Raw genomic sequence first — 13,278 nt, 5'->3', positions numbered from 1 at the left:
TGCCTGAGGAGGACAATTAATCACAAAGGACCAGTGAAGAGGGAGGCAGAAGGGTCATGATCAGGCAACCAGGTATGACAATGGAGCGAAGGCCAGAGTGATGTGCATAAGCCAGAGAACAGAGACATCTTCCAGGTATAGGAAAAGCTTGGGTCTCCAGAAACACCGAAGGCCTGGACAGCCTTTCATTTTAACCCCATACAAGGCCATTCAGGCTTCTGAGTCCCAGGCACTGCATTTGTGTTGTGTTAAGGCACCAAATTTGGGATTTTTGGAGTAATAACAGTAAAGTGGCACACATACGATGCTTCAAGCATTATGTATGGACTTCCAGACTAGAAAGTACTTACCAAAGTATTTTCAAATAGGAGTATTTATTCAATATTCAAAGACCAAAGAAGACTGCACATTTTTTTTTTCTATTTGGAGAACTTTCCATAAGCTAATTGTGGTTAGAAGATTTACAAGCATGGGCCCCAAAACAGATCAGTATCCCACTGCAGTTTTGAGTGGAAGTCTATACACATCCATCTGTCTTGGGCATGTCAGCAGCCTTACTGTACAGTTTATCTGTGAGCAGCAGAGAGAACCAATGAGCTGAGAGAGAACTCCCTCAGTCTGCTTCCTCTGTCTTTGCTCCGGGGCTTTGCACAGGAAATCTATTGCTGTGTCAAGTTCCAGAGAAGTTTCTTCTCTTCCAAGTTGCTGGTCAGACTAAACTACGTCGGGCCGAAGGACAAGGCAGGGAGGAAAAGGAGTGCTTAGCCCGCTGATGGGCTGAGAGACTCGCTACCAGTACCACACAGAAGCCAAGCAGAGAGCAAGAGGGAACCTGGTCATGGTCACCGCGGCTTCCCTACCTGTGAGGAGAGAAAGTACCAAGTGAGCTGCAGAAAACCCGAGAACAGAAATGCTCTTCTTTTGGAGAACGTCTGACCTAGCGGTGCTCTTGATATGGGGGATCTTTGTGGCAGGTGAGTCTGAATTTTCTTTGGGGGAATGACGAGGGAGGAAAGACCTATGTCTGCAGCGTTTGAGCCTTGCCCATTTAGCCAGGCAGCACAAGCCGCTTGCTGCTGTGGAGAGGAGGGTTCCTCCAGATGTGAGGTGTCAAATCACTCCTACTTTCTGCTTTGTCTTACTTATTTTGTTTTTGTGTCCCATGGTATAGCCGTTTCTATAATTTCCTCCACTGCCACTTCCTCATCTCCCCTCCCCTTTTAGGACAAGGCAGAATAAATTAAACACATATTCAGTGCAATCAAACCGACTTGCGATCTCTGTGTTTTCTACTTCTTGGAAGTTCTTTTTTAAATAACCATCATCTTTGGTAATCCCATCTAGGTCTCCTTTGCCAACCACTGTGAATTGGGATTTTTTTTTTCCCTGTCACTTTCCGTGACTGTAGGCTTTATGCGCACAGTGACGCTGGCGTATCTGTGATGTACGTCTGGATTTATCTTGAAGACGTGTGGGCTACAGGAGACACTTTCTGAATCAGAAGGTGCACTCACTCCTCAATATCTGCGTGTTTGTAGGTACCGAGCAGAATTTGAGGCTACTGTGGGGGTGTCCTGGTTTCACTCTAGAGCGTAGGTGGTAGTTGGTGTGGGAGAGACTTTTCATCTTTCACTTTGAGTAGATGGAGCGGCTGTGAAGGAACAACGTACTTAGTTCTAAGTTTTATAGTTTAACTACTTAAAGGAGAAACGGCGTTTTTCCTCTTTCATCAGAATTCCTTTAAAATTATTTTTTCGATCATCTAGAAAAAGTTAATCTCATGATAACCTTACTGGTGAGCTCACATAAAATAAACCATGCTCCACCTCTGTACCTTTCACAGATCTTTTCTCTCTGATGTGCATAGCCACCTGTGGAGGTAGGCATGGGAGACAGCTCCATTTTACAGAGGTAGAGCCTAATGCCTAGGGAGGTGAAATGGCTTGTCCACAGCTGGAAAGGACTAGTGGCACACTTATTTATTCCCATAAGCACCACAAAACTTCTGAGGGAGCAGTTTACCCGTATTGCTTTTCACTGAAGAGAACTACCCGTTGCAGCACTGCTGAAAAGGCTAAGTAATGTTTGGTTATAATTTTAATGGAAAAAGAAAAAAAAAAAAAAGAGCGAAATGCGTCTTTGAGTTGGGCCTCTCTAGAAAGCTTGTGAAGTCTGTGCATGATCAGAGACAGGGAAATGCAGGCAAGGACCTGTTGTGTCAGGTTGAGCAGTAACTTAATGGAGCAGACAGAAAAGCAGCAAAATGGAACATGACAAGGATTTGAATTTTAAGGCTGACAGGTTAAGTTTAAAAACTGTGTGAGCACCAACTGGAGAGAGGACAGTCACCAAATCGCTGCAATCCATGCTCACAGCACAAAGCCATCAAGAGTTTATGCAAATAAGCAAATTACTTTATATGCATGATTTGCCAGGACAAGTTCACCAAGAAATGGTTTAGAATGGTGAGCTGAAAGCCAGTGATGGCCATGACTTTATGGCTTTGTCACGGCAGGTGCTGCCAGCAGGAGTAGCTCACTCTGTGTCAGACAGGAGAGAGAGACACTGTGGGGTGTCAGGGTAAGTGGTAGGATGTTTTTGTTTTGCCTATTTAGCTTTAAATTTTATTTTAAACTTCAAACCATGTGGTATTTATCTTATAAAATACCCATCTCCTGTGTGACTGCCTGCTCTCCACTTTCACAGCCTGTGGCATTTCTTTCTGCTTATTTTGTCCCATTGTCTTCTAGGCTTTTCTTATGATCACATTATAGTTTCATGCCCTGACTGAAGTCATTCCACCTTTTATTGAAGTTACTGATTTTGCCAATGTGAGTTTTTTTTTTTTTTTTTAAGGAGCCAACTGTTTTCTTCGTAATTTACTCATTTCCTTACCTTCCACTAGGGGGCAGGCACTAATAAGAGGAGACACAATGAGACCTGTAGAGATTAAAAGCAGCTTCAGAAAAGCAAGGAATTGTCCTCATAAACATCAGTCCCATCTTCCTTTTTTAAGTTGGTGGTAGCTGTAAATTTGCTTATTAGCAAAACGCATGGGAGTGTTTTTCTCTGCTCCCATTAATGCTCAAGATTCTGTCAAATAAAAATACTAATTGTGTGTGTGTGTGTGTGTGTGTGTGTGTTATACAAGAATACTGACTAAAAGTTTTAAGCAATCTAAATGAGAGAGATGAAAATAAAATGAAACCCTTAAGGAACATTTACAATCAGAAAATATCAAAATAAAAAACTCAAAGAATAGTAAAACCATATGATGTTGATAGTGTTACAGGTGTTGATAGTGTTACAGGTGTTGATATTGTTACGGGTGTTGATGTGTTATGGGAAGGGGGCCTTGACTGACAGGTTTGGGCAGAGAAGGGAATTGGGAGGAAGTGTGTGTAACAGGAGGTTCTATGAGACAACGGGATCTAGCGTGTCTGAAGAATTAATCTATATAGTCTTTAAAATGTTATCAGCAGTAATGAGCTTTTTTTTTTTTGGTTTTTTGAGACAGGGTCTCTCTGTGTAGCCTTGGCTGTCCTGGACTCACTTTGTAGACCAGGCTGGCCTCGAACTCACAGCGATCCCCCTGCCTCTGCCTCCCGAGGAGCTTTTTTTTTTTTTTTTTTTTTGTCTCCTCCCTGGATGCCTCTGACTCCCATTTGTTAGCTCCTGACTGGGTCTAGGGAGCAGGACGGTGGGTGTCATGTAGCTCTGGACTGAAGGATGCTAATACTTCCTAAGGAATAATCGCCATCCATGACAGGATAAATATCACAAACACATGCAGTCTTTATGAGAATTGCTTATGATTTCATTCTCCCCCCCCCCAAGAACTCGCATCATTCATGCATTAACACTAAGCAAAGAATTTCAAGGTTTTCATACACAGAGTTCACGTGCCTTGCATGCCTGAAAACCTAGGCTCTGCTCTGAGAACGCAGTCTTATTTGTGTTTAAGGAAAGTATCATGAAGAAGTCCCAGCCCTGAGGAACAGCGGGCAGTTCTTCCTCTTAGAAAGAAGTGATTTTCTTTGAGCATCTCTGCTGCTCTGAACTACTGATGCTGTGGTGGCAGCTTTTCCTGGAGTCAGACTTAGCTAGGGTTTTGTGTACAGACCTTCCTACATCTTTGGTCCTTTGAAGTCCCTGACAACTGAGGGCTGTCAGCCGGCAGCGCTCTCCGTCATAGGAGCAAGGCCTGTCCCTGAAGGGGATTCTGGGTGGCACATCTAGATACGCACCGTAGTTTCCATCGCTTATATTCTTCATTCCTTCCTGAAATTTTAAGTCTCTGTCTGGTCATATTCGCCAAGTCAGTTTTATATCTTTAATTTTTATTTTACTCTTTGCTGCCAAGAAGTTCTCTCAGTTTTCTTTTATATGAAAATAACTATTTTTATGTCTGAAACTTTTATTTTAATTTCATGATTAAAGCATATATCGTCTAGAATATTGTGTAGAGTTATGGGTTGAGATTAGGACCCCCTTCTCCTCCTTAGCACCTAAAAACTCTAATGAGAAGTCAGCCTGCCAGTCACATCTATTCTCAGAATTTAATCTTCTATCTTCTAGGACTCTTTTCAACATTTTGTCCTCATTCTGGGTTCTCACCACATTTAATCTGTGGTAATTTTCATCTTTAAGGAATTGCATAACCTCTTTAGACACTATTTCCTCATTTATGAAACAAATAGGTATGACAATACACAGAGATACAGGCTTTTCAGACAGGAAGGACGCAAGACACCTCCACATTAGTTCTTCCATTTTGTACATGGACCAAAATAGACTAACCATGTTCAAGAACTGGGGACAATGGTGTCTCACCGTTCAGTGGATGAGTTGGCTTGGAACAGCTCTCCAGTAGGGAAAGAGCTGTGGCGTGTGTGTGTGTGTGTGTGTGTGTGTGTGTGTGTGTGTGTGTGTGTGTGTACACCCCTGGTTTTATATGTCATGCACTGAAAATGACAGTGACATTCAAGAGAGGAACAATAGCAGCTAAAGGCTTGAGATTTTTATTTAGGAAAAATAAGTTACACCTAAAATGAGGCTTGGTCATTTGGTCAGGCAGTAAGTAAGAGAGCGTTCTTCCATGTGCCAGTCACTGTGCTTTCTACTGGAGATGCTTAATGAAGAAACAGGTAGAGGAGCAGGGGATGTAGCTCGGTGGTAGAGCATTGGTTTGCCAAATACAGGCTTTAAATGAAGCTCCAGCACTTAAAAATACAGCAATTGATCTTACTTTCTTGGAGCTTAGAATCTGGTAGGAAGATAGATATTATTATTATATAAATTCTTAAAAATAAGGAACATAAAATCTGTGGGGAGAATACAGGATGGTATAAAATGTAATCGGTAAATCTGATCTTATCTGAGGGCCAGGAATGCTGCTCCAAGGAAGTAACAGATAAGGTGAAGATGGCAGAGCTATACGGTAGAAATGTGAGATGAGCTCTCCAGGATAGTGAAACACACACACACACACACACAGACACAGACACACACACACACACACACACACACACACACACACACACATGCACACACACACACACACATACACACACACACACACAAACACACACACACACACACACAGAACGAGCAAGAGAGCTGAGGTATGACTAGAATGAGGGAATCAACAGGGTGAAGACTTAGCAGCAATTCTGGATGATGGGAAGGATAGTGGGAGAAGATTCATAGAGAGAAGAGTAGACAACGAAAGACCATGGGTGGTGGTGCACGCCTGCAGTCTCTGCATTTAGGCTGGTAAGCCAGGCCATATGGTCCGCCTAGGCTGCATAGTTAGACCTTGTCTCAAGTGAACAAGCAAATAAACAAAAATGCTTTTAAAAAATAGAAGTGATTGGGTGGTGGCAGCACATGCCTTTAGTCCCAGCAGAGGCAGAGGCAGAGGCAGAGGCAGAGGCAGAGGCAGAGGCAGAGGCAGAGGAAGGGGCAGGGGCAGAGGCAGAGGCAGAGGCAGAGGCAGAGGCAGAGGCAGAGGCAGAGGCAGAGGCAGAGGCAGAGGCAGAGGCAGAGGCAGAGGCAGAGGCAGGAGGAACTGTGAGTTTAAGGCCAGCCTGTTCTACAGAGTAAGTTCCAGGACAGCCAGGGCTACACAGAGAAAACCTGTCTCACAAAACAAAAACAAAACTAACTAACTAACTAACTAACTAACTAACTAACTAACCAACTAACCAACTAACTAACTAGCTAAGATAGATATAGGAGCAGCTGACTCTTGGAAGGACACCCACCCAAGGTGCCGGTGGAGAAGGTAGCTTGCAGAGAGGGTATTACAGTAGGTAGGGAAGGAGACAGAGAGGAAATGTGTAGGTGTTGCAGTGGAGGTGAAGAAAGGGGCTTCAGAAGGAGAAAGTGATGATGTCTGTTGTTAACTTAGAGAGCAGAAAGAGAGAGAGAGAGAGAGAGAGAGAGAGAGAGAGAGAGAGAGAAAGACACACACACACACACACACACACACACACACACATGCACACACACACACAGACAGATAGAGAGACAGAGAGACAGAGAGAGACACTCCAAAGATTGGTAAATATGTTTAGGAGTAGCATCATACTGGCAGTACGTGTCATAGTCGACTATGTGTGTATTTAAAGAGGTAGAAGCCAGGGAAGTTTTTAAAGGTGAAAAGAAAAGGGTTGCACAGGCTGTTTTCAGACTATCATCCCTGGCTACAAGGACTCATGACAGGAGTGGGGTCTGCCCATGTTTTTCCATAGTGGTTGGGTAACTGTCTTTTATTTTCTGTGTAAGGTAACAAACTGTGACCTTTATGCAAGGTTTTACAGAGTCACGGCAGCTCTTTTTTACCACACATAAGTATGAGATTCCTGTCTGTCATAATCTTCTAATTTTATTTTATTTTTTAAGAAATTTATTTAAAAAAATAATCCTTAATACAAATAATTTCACTTTGATCCGAACTTCCCCAGTATAAAAACCCAGCCAAGCAACCAGGTGCACAACTACTGCCTTGAAGACATGATTTAACTGAAGATACTGGCGACCTTCAAGATGCAGTTTGAGGAGAAGGTTGGGGAACAGAGAGGTTGTTGGCGCTGCTGGGGAAGTGAGTGGGAGGAAAAGCGATGCGCAGAGCTCCAACCACTCATTCTAGAAGTTAGGCAGCAAAGAAAGGGCTCAAGCAAGAAGGGAAGAGCAGAGTCTATTCTTGTCCCGCCCCCTCAGAATCCATCCTGCCCCCTCCCCCGAACAGTGGTAAACCCAGGAGGGTACTAAGGATACTCTCTGAGACAATGTGGTGACTCAGTAAAAATATCTTTCTGATCTACGTGTGTTCATGCAGCTTTCAGGCATTTAGCAACTTCCCTTTCTTTTGATATTTTCTTACTTTATCCTGAAACGCATCTGACTGTCAAACTTATTTATTGCACTCTACAGGAACATTTGCTTCTGTGTTCCTTTCTAAGGTGTCAACAAAAAAAGTTGAAGTGGTAAATACTGGTAGATTCTAAATGATTAAGTCTTGCTATTTTTATTTCCAAAGCAAACCTCACTTGGTTCCGTCTTAGCTGTTGCTCAGGGCCTGCTGTAACCCAGTACTTTTAAGATGTGCCACACAGAACCAGGCTATGGTAGCACATACCTTTAGTCCCAGCACTCAGGAGGCAGAGGCCTGTGGATCTCTGAGTTCAAAGCCAGCCTGGTCTACAGAGTGAGTTCCAGGACAGCCAGGGGTACAAGATAAACCCTGTCTCAAACAATCAAACAAACCACCACCTCCACCACCACCACTACCACCACTACCACCAAGATGTGCCACACCAGTCTCCTATGGAGCCTAACCTGCTATGGATACTCAGGTTTTCACTGGTCCAGGCATCTGGGTTTTCATGAACTTCTGTAGTGATGCTGGGTAGAGCTGGGTTAAGAGTACTGCCTAGGTCTTTGTTAGTTTCTTTGCTCCCTGGGTTATCCCTGTTGTACCACGGTCAGTGGAGAGTAGCTCATTTCTGGTGGACTCATCTGACAGTGCAGACTTGAACCTCCCAGTGGCAAGGCATCTGACACCTTGCTTCTTTCATCCCAGCCTGCCTAAAGCTCCACAAGCTACTGGACAGTAAGCTCCTTAACCATCACTTGCCTTGACTGGCCTTACTCCCTCCTGCATCTGTAATCTACACTCTTAGGTCTCTTCAAAAGGAAAACCGTTTTCTTTCTGCCTCATACCCCAGTACATCTAGGATCCTGTTTTCTCTGTTAGCTTTCTTCATTCATTCATGTCCTAGCTCTTTGCACCTACACTCACTCTTTGTCTTCCCCTGCCTTAGACACTTGTGCAACCCTCAAGCACCAGGGTATTGCTACATCTTTTCCCCAAGTTTGATATGAACAGGAAACCAAGTCAAGGTCTCATGGCTTCCGTCTTATCTGGGGAAGAATCCTTATCTAAGCCTCCATTTTGTTGACCCAATCCTCTCCGCTCCCCAGGCCCCTTTTTGGTTGGTTTCTGCTCCTATCTACTAAAGATGGCTTCCTTACAGATCTTAAGGGCTATCACTGAAATTCTTACTGCCAAATCATAAAGTTCTTATTTCAAAAAATGTCCCCCATTTAACTCAATCTAGATCCTTTACATCTTATTTCTGGACTTTGTACTTTTCTGCTTCGCTGCATGGTTTTGTCAAGTTCATAGGCACCAACAGAGCCCCAGGTACACAGATTTTAAAGGTCTGGGTTTGACCTTTTCTCTAATTTCCATACCACACACAGACAGACTTGACAGTTTACGGGCTTGAGCTAGCTTGAAGTCTCTCTTGGCTAGTTTGTATTATATTTTTAAAACTTTCAGTTAGCTGCCAGTTAGTAGTTAACTCAGGAGATTTTGCTGCAAATCCTTAATCTAGTGTCTAGACTTGCTAGGAAGATTAGGTCCAACAAAGTAACTGAAGGTTTTTTGTTTTTTTTGTTTTTTTTTTTTTTAGTACAGCCTGTATTCGTAAACATTTAAAAATGATTCCTTTATAGTTTTCAAATAACTTCCACGTACACTGTTTCATGACATTTAGTTAGAACTCTACAGATTGACATTTTGGCCATTTTCAGTTTTTTGAGAAATGAGAACAATACTAGATTTAGCATTTTATCAGATGACTTTGAATATGTGAATCTATAGATCTGTTCAGTATGTATTCACTGTCCACTATCCCTCACAGTCATGGCTACACATGTCTATAGTCTTTATTTTTTGTCGGGGAACATGTTTTTCTCCCTTAACTAGCTTTCATTATTTGACAGTAAGTGGTTTCTTTTCTCTTCTTTTTTTCTTCTTTCTCTCTTTCTTATTTAAGGCACAGCAAGATGGCTCTAATTAGCAGTTGGCACAAGTAGCTGACACAAATGACTACTTTGCTGTGGAAACTGGGATAAGATTTATTATTCACCACAATTATTGTTTGCTTTCTAAATTTTATCTATCCATTAAATTTGTTGTTTGAATTCTTGTGTCTTAAGGTTTGTTTTTGTAATCATTTCTTCATGTCTTCATTTTGTAAACCAGCTGGGTGGTTTATTTGATCTCTTCCATTTGATTGGCAGAATTGTTCAACATCTTGTTAAATCTTTTGTCAAGATATTTCTGTCTTTTGTCCAGTTTTCTTCCATTCAGTTTTTCCAAATTTTTCCCAAATTGCTTGTATGCTTTCTGTATATGTTCTGAGGAAAACTGGCCTTTGTTCATCATAAATGTTGTGAATCTCTACAATTTTCCTTGGCAATCTTTTAATGATTTTTTTTTTGGCTATTCAAAGGATTTAAATTCTAGAGTCAAATATTTCACTATTTGTATTTAGGTTTTCAGTTTTCTATGGGGGTTAGGAAAGTTTCTGGTTAAAATCAACTGTTTCATTTTACCTGGAACTTTCTACCTGGTTTCAGTACTTAAACTCTCGCATCCTAGGAAGCCTTGCAGCTCTTCCAGTGTAATGTCTTATCCATTGTCAACCCTGTTTAAAAACAAAACAAAACAAAACAAAAACCCACCAACCAACCAACCAAACAAACAAAAAACCATCCCCCCAAAACCCAAATTACCTGTGCTTTAAAAAATTATATTTAAATATTTTTCTTTTGTCTGAGGAGTGAGGTAGGAACCCGACTTTATTTTCCCCACATGCTAGCCATTCCCCTTAGTTACGTTCACTAGCAACCTAACTAACGACCCTTGCCAACAGGAGTTTCAATGTCCCAGGTCTCACGTGTGTAATTAAGCAACCAAGGTTCTCAGAAACCCATGTAAGATTGCAGGGATAAGAACTGATATTGGTTGATTTTCTGCCTTGGATTTTGATGTTTTCTCTCCTTTGTGTTTGCTATAACTTTGGGCTTCTATCCAATTGTTTGTTACTTAACACCTAGGTAAGTGTTGTCTGCTACTAGGTTGATATTTTAAATGAAGAACTAAAGACTAGGAATAGAAAACAAATTCCCAGATCAATTGTGCCAATTAGGCTAAAAATATTAAAAACAATACATACTAATTTATACGCTTTTATTTATTTGCAATTATTTTAATTTCCTTCCATGTTAGCATATAATATGTTATATAACGTATAATATGTGCAAATATTAAGGGCAAATTGTATGTTAAGGACCTAAGTAAACTCAGAAGTAGGCTGAGTCCCTCCCCAGCTGTGCTCCCTGCAGCTTCTGTTCTAGCAGCAGCAGCCCTCTCCTGAGGTAACCGTTCCCTCTGCACAATGGTTGTCTCCCTCACTGTTTGTTCAGCATCCTATATATGTACTGCTCTGAATAATAATGTATATTTTACTTTTTTTGTGTGTTGTGCCTAACAAGAATATTGAATATTCTGCTTTATAATTGCTTTTAATTGCTCAGTGCAGATGAACCATCTCAGTTTATGTGGAACTCCTTTCTTTTTTTCTTCTTCTGTATTTAGAATTAAAATTGCTGCATCCCAGGAAACTCGTTAGGCCTAGAAAAGTAAGATCCCAGTCATCATATATACTGTTTGAAACTCAAAAGCCAAAGTCATCTCCCACCCGCACATAAATATGTGTATGTGTATGTATACATATATATTATTATTTTTGTTGTTCGTGTTTAAGCTTTTGGCTTATTTTATTTTTATATTAGGGGTAAAGAGTAATCCATATGGTTTTTTTTGTTTGTATGTGGTTTCTGTGCATGTATGCAGTGTGTGTGTGTGTGTGTGTGTGTGTGTGTGTGTGTGTGTGTGTTAGATATTCAGGCTAGCCATCACAGACTTCCACCACTCTTTCATATCATACTGTGAAAAACCCCTGCATCAAAGGAGAATACAGTGAAGATATTTGGATAATGATGATCTTAGCCTGAGAACCTTTGAAAAACTGGCAATTTAATCCTACAATTCAATGATCTTTCATCTCATCCCATTTATTACTTAAAAATATCTTGGAAAAAGCACCACTTTTCTAACCTTCAACTACAACATGTAGTTTATAAAATGTAAAACAAAAACAAACAAACAAAAAAACCAAAACCCAACCGTTCACTAAGTCACAGTTACAGTTACCACATTAATAACCTTTACTCGAGCCTGGAGCTCCACGCACCATAGTGACCTTGTTATTCTTGTGGGTAGCAAAAGTCACCCCGCAGCAGAGCTTAATAACGGTCTTAATAGAGCTAGATAAATGCGTCTGCCAATGCCATCTCACTTTCTGGATCTTTTATGATGAAGAGGTGAATCATAAAGTTGCATTCATTTAAGATAAAACCGTGATCCTGGTGTACCCGGTACTCGGGAGGCAGAGGAAAGTGGATCTCTGTGAGTTTGAGGAGAACCTGGTCTATGTGGCAAGCTTCAGACCAGCCAGGATCACAAAGATCCACCCTGTCTCAGGATAAATGAGTAAATAAAATAAAATGAAACCTTGAATCTTTTGAGAGGTGTAGCCATGATTCCCATAGATTTACCACCTCGGGTTGCAATGTACTTTTATATTCTATTTATTCCTCTTTTGTATAATAAATAAACAACACTCCCTGTGCTTCAGATGGGAAAGCAACGCACCATAGTCCACCTAATTATGTAAAACGTTCAAAGGAAAAGAAAGAAGCAAAACTTCCCCCCTCTCTCATATTCTCTAGCCATTAGACATGGCTGCCAGCCACACCTAAGGCTCAGCTCTCAGTGTATTGGAATGAGCCTGAAGGGTTACTAAGGGTCGAAAGAAAACAGTTACGAAGTTTGAAATTTAAAGATGATCAAGACAGAAATGCTTTTACTTAAGTTTTCCTTAGGTAGTTCCACTAATTCTGATGCATATTTTTTGTGTTCCATAACAAATGAAAATGGTAGGTTCTGAAGTTCATGATAAGTTCATTTTTTCCAGTAATACAGTTATGAATTCATAGTTTCATTTAAAAAACCTACAGTTTGTGGCTGATTAAAAAGTTTTAATATTAAGTTTGTTTATTAGATCTTCAATCACAAGTTTGCATTCCTCTAAAACGCCTGCTAATGAGTGAAAAGGAGGAAAGCCTTAACATTTTGCTTCTCATTTTTACGCATTAGGAATAATAAGTGACTACTAACAGCAGCATTAGCTGCTTGACTATGGCACACTTGTGCTTGGTTTGGGCTAATAACGGCTCCTGAGCCAGGGCCTGTTAATGTTGATAGTTCAGAAATGCTTCCCTTTAGTTTTTTTTTTTTTGATTGTATTAAAAAAATGCAACATTTTGCAACAGATGAAAATTGTTTAACCTCACAAGGAAGTCATGTGCCTTTTTCTGTCACCGAGGAAGCCTCTCTGGAGCCTGGGTTTGCACAGTCATGCCTTAGCAGTGTGTCCTGTGTGGGTGGCATTTGCTTGCTCAGGCGTATGACAAAGAGGACTTGAGGAAGGAAACTTTTGCTGCTAGCAGCTCAGAGTTACCAAGACGTTTCTCTAACAGTAAAGTAAAAAAGCATTCTCTCCCATGACGTCGTTGGCTTGGCGGGAAAGGTCTCTTCCCTCTGTATTTGAACACTACTTTTATTCAGCACCACGGTCTTCGTTTTGCGTGGATTTGTAGCACATATGTGTGGCTGTGTATGGTGATGGTACATGCGTTAAAACTTCGTGTTTCTTTTTTAATAAAATGATACTTTGAATTGTTTGATATTATAACGTTAAAAAATGCTATTTTAATTCTTGAAATTTTAATTGTTTTTTTATTATTATTAATTTATTCTTGTTACATCTCAATGGTTATCCCCTCCCTTGTATCCTC

At 40.9% G+C, this 13,278-nt stretch overlaps 1 protein-coding gene across 16 annotated transcripts in view; it reads left to right on the top strand.

The window, feature by feature from the left end:
• The first annotated feature begins 637 nt into the window (after window positions 1-637).
• LOC311608409 (cell surface glycoprotein CD200 receptor 2-like) overlaps window positions 638-13,278 on the top strand; it is a 120,104-nt gene continuing 107,463 nt past the window's right edge. For all 16 annotated transcript variants that reach the window (XM_084800867.1, XM_084800869.1, XM_084800868.1 and 13 more), the window contains exon 1: window positions 638-974. In XM_084800867.1, the coding sequence (XP_084656993.1) occupies window positions 911-974 (64 nt within the window). In that variant the 5' untranslated portion in view covers window positions 638-910. The remainder of the gene's footprint in view (window positions 975-13,278) is intronic.

This window comes from Acomys minous (genome assembly GCF_964271855.1).
Source record: "Acomys minous genome assembly, chromosome: 11".
NCBI lineage: Eukaryota > Metazoa > Chordata > Mammalia > Rodentia > Muridae > Acomys > Acomys minous.
Note: the sequence above shows the minus strand (reverse complement) of the source record. Positions and strands in the feature narration are given on the sequence as shown.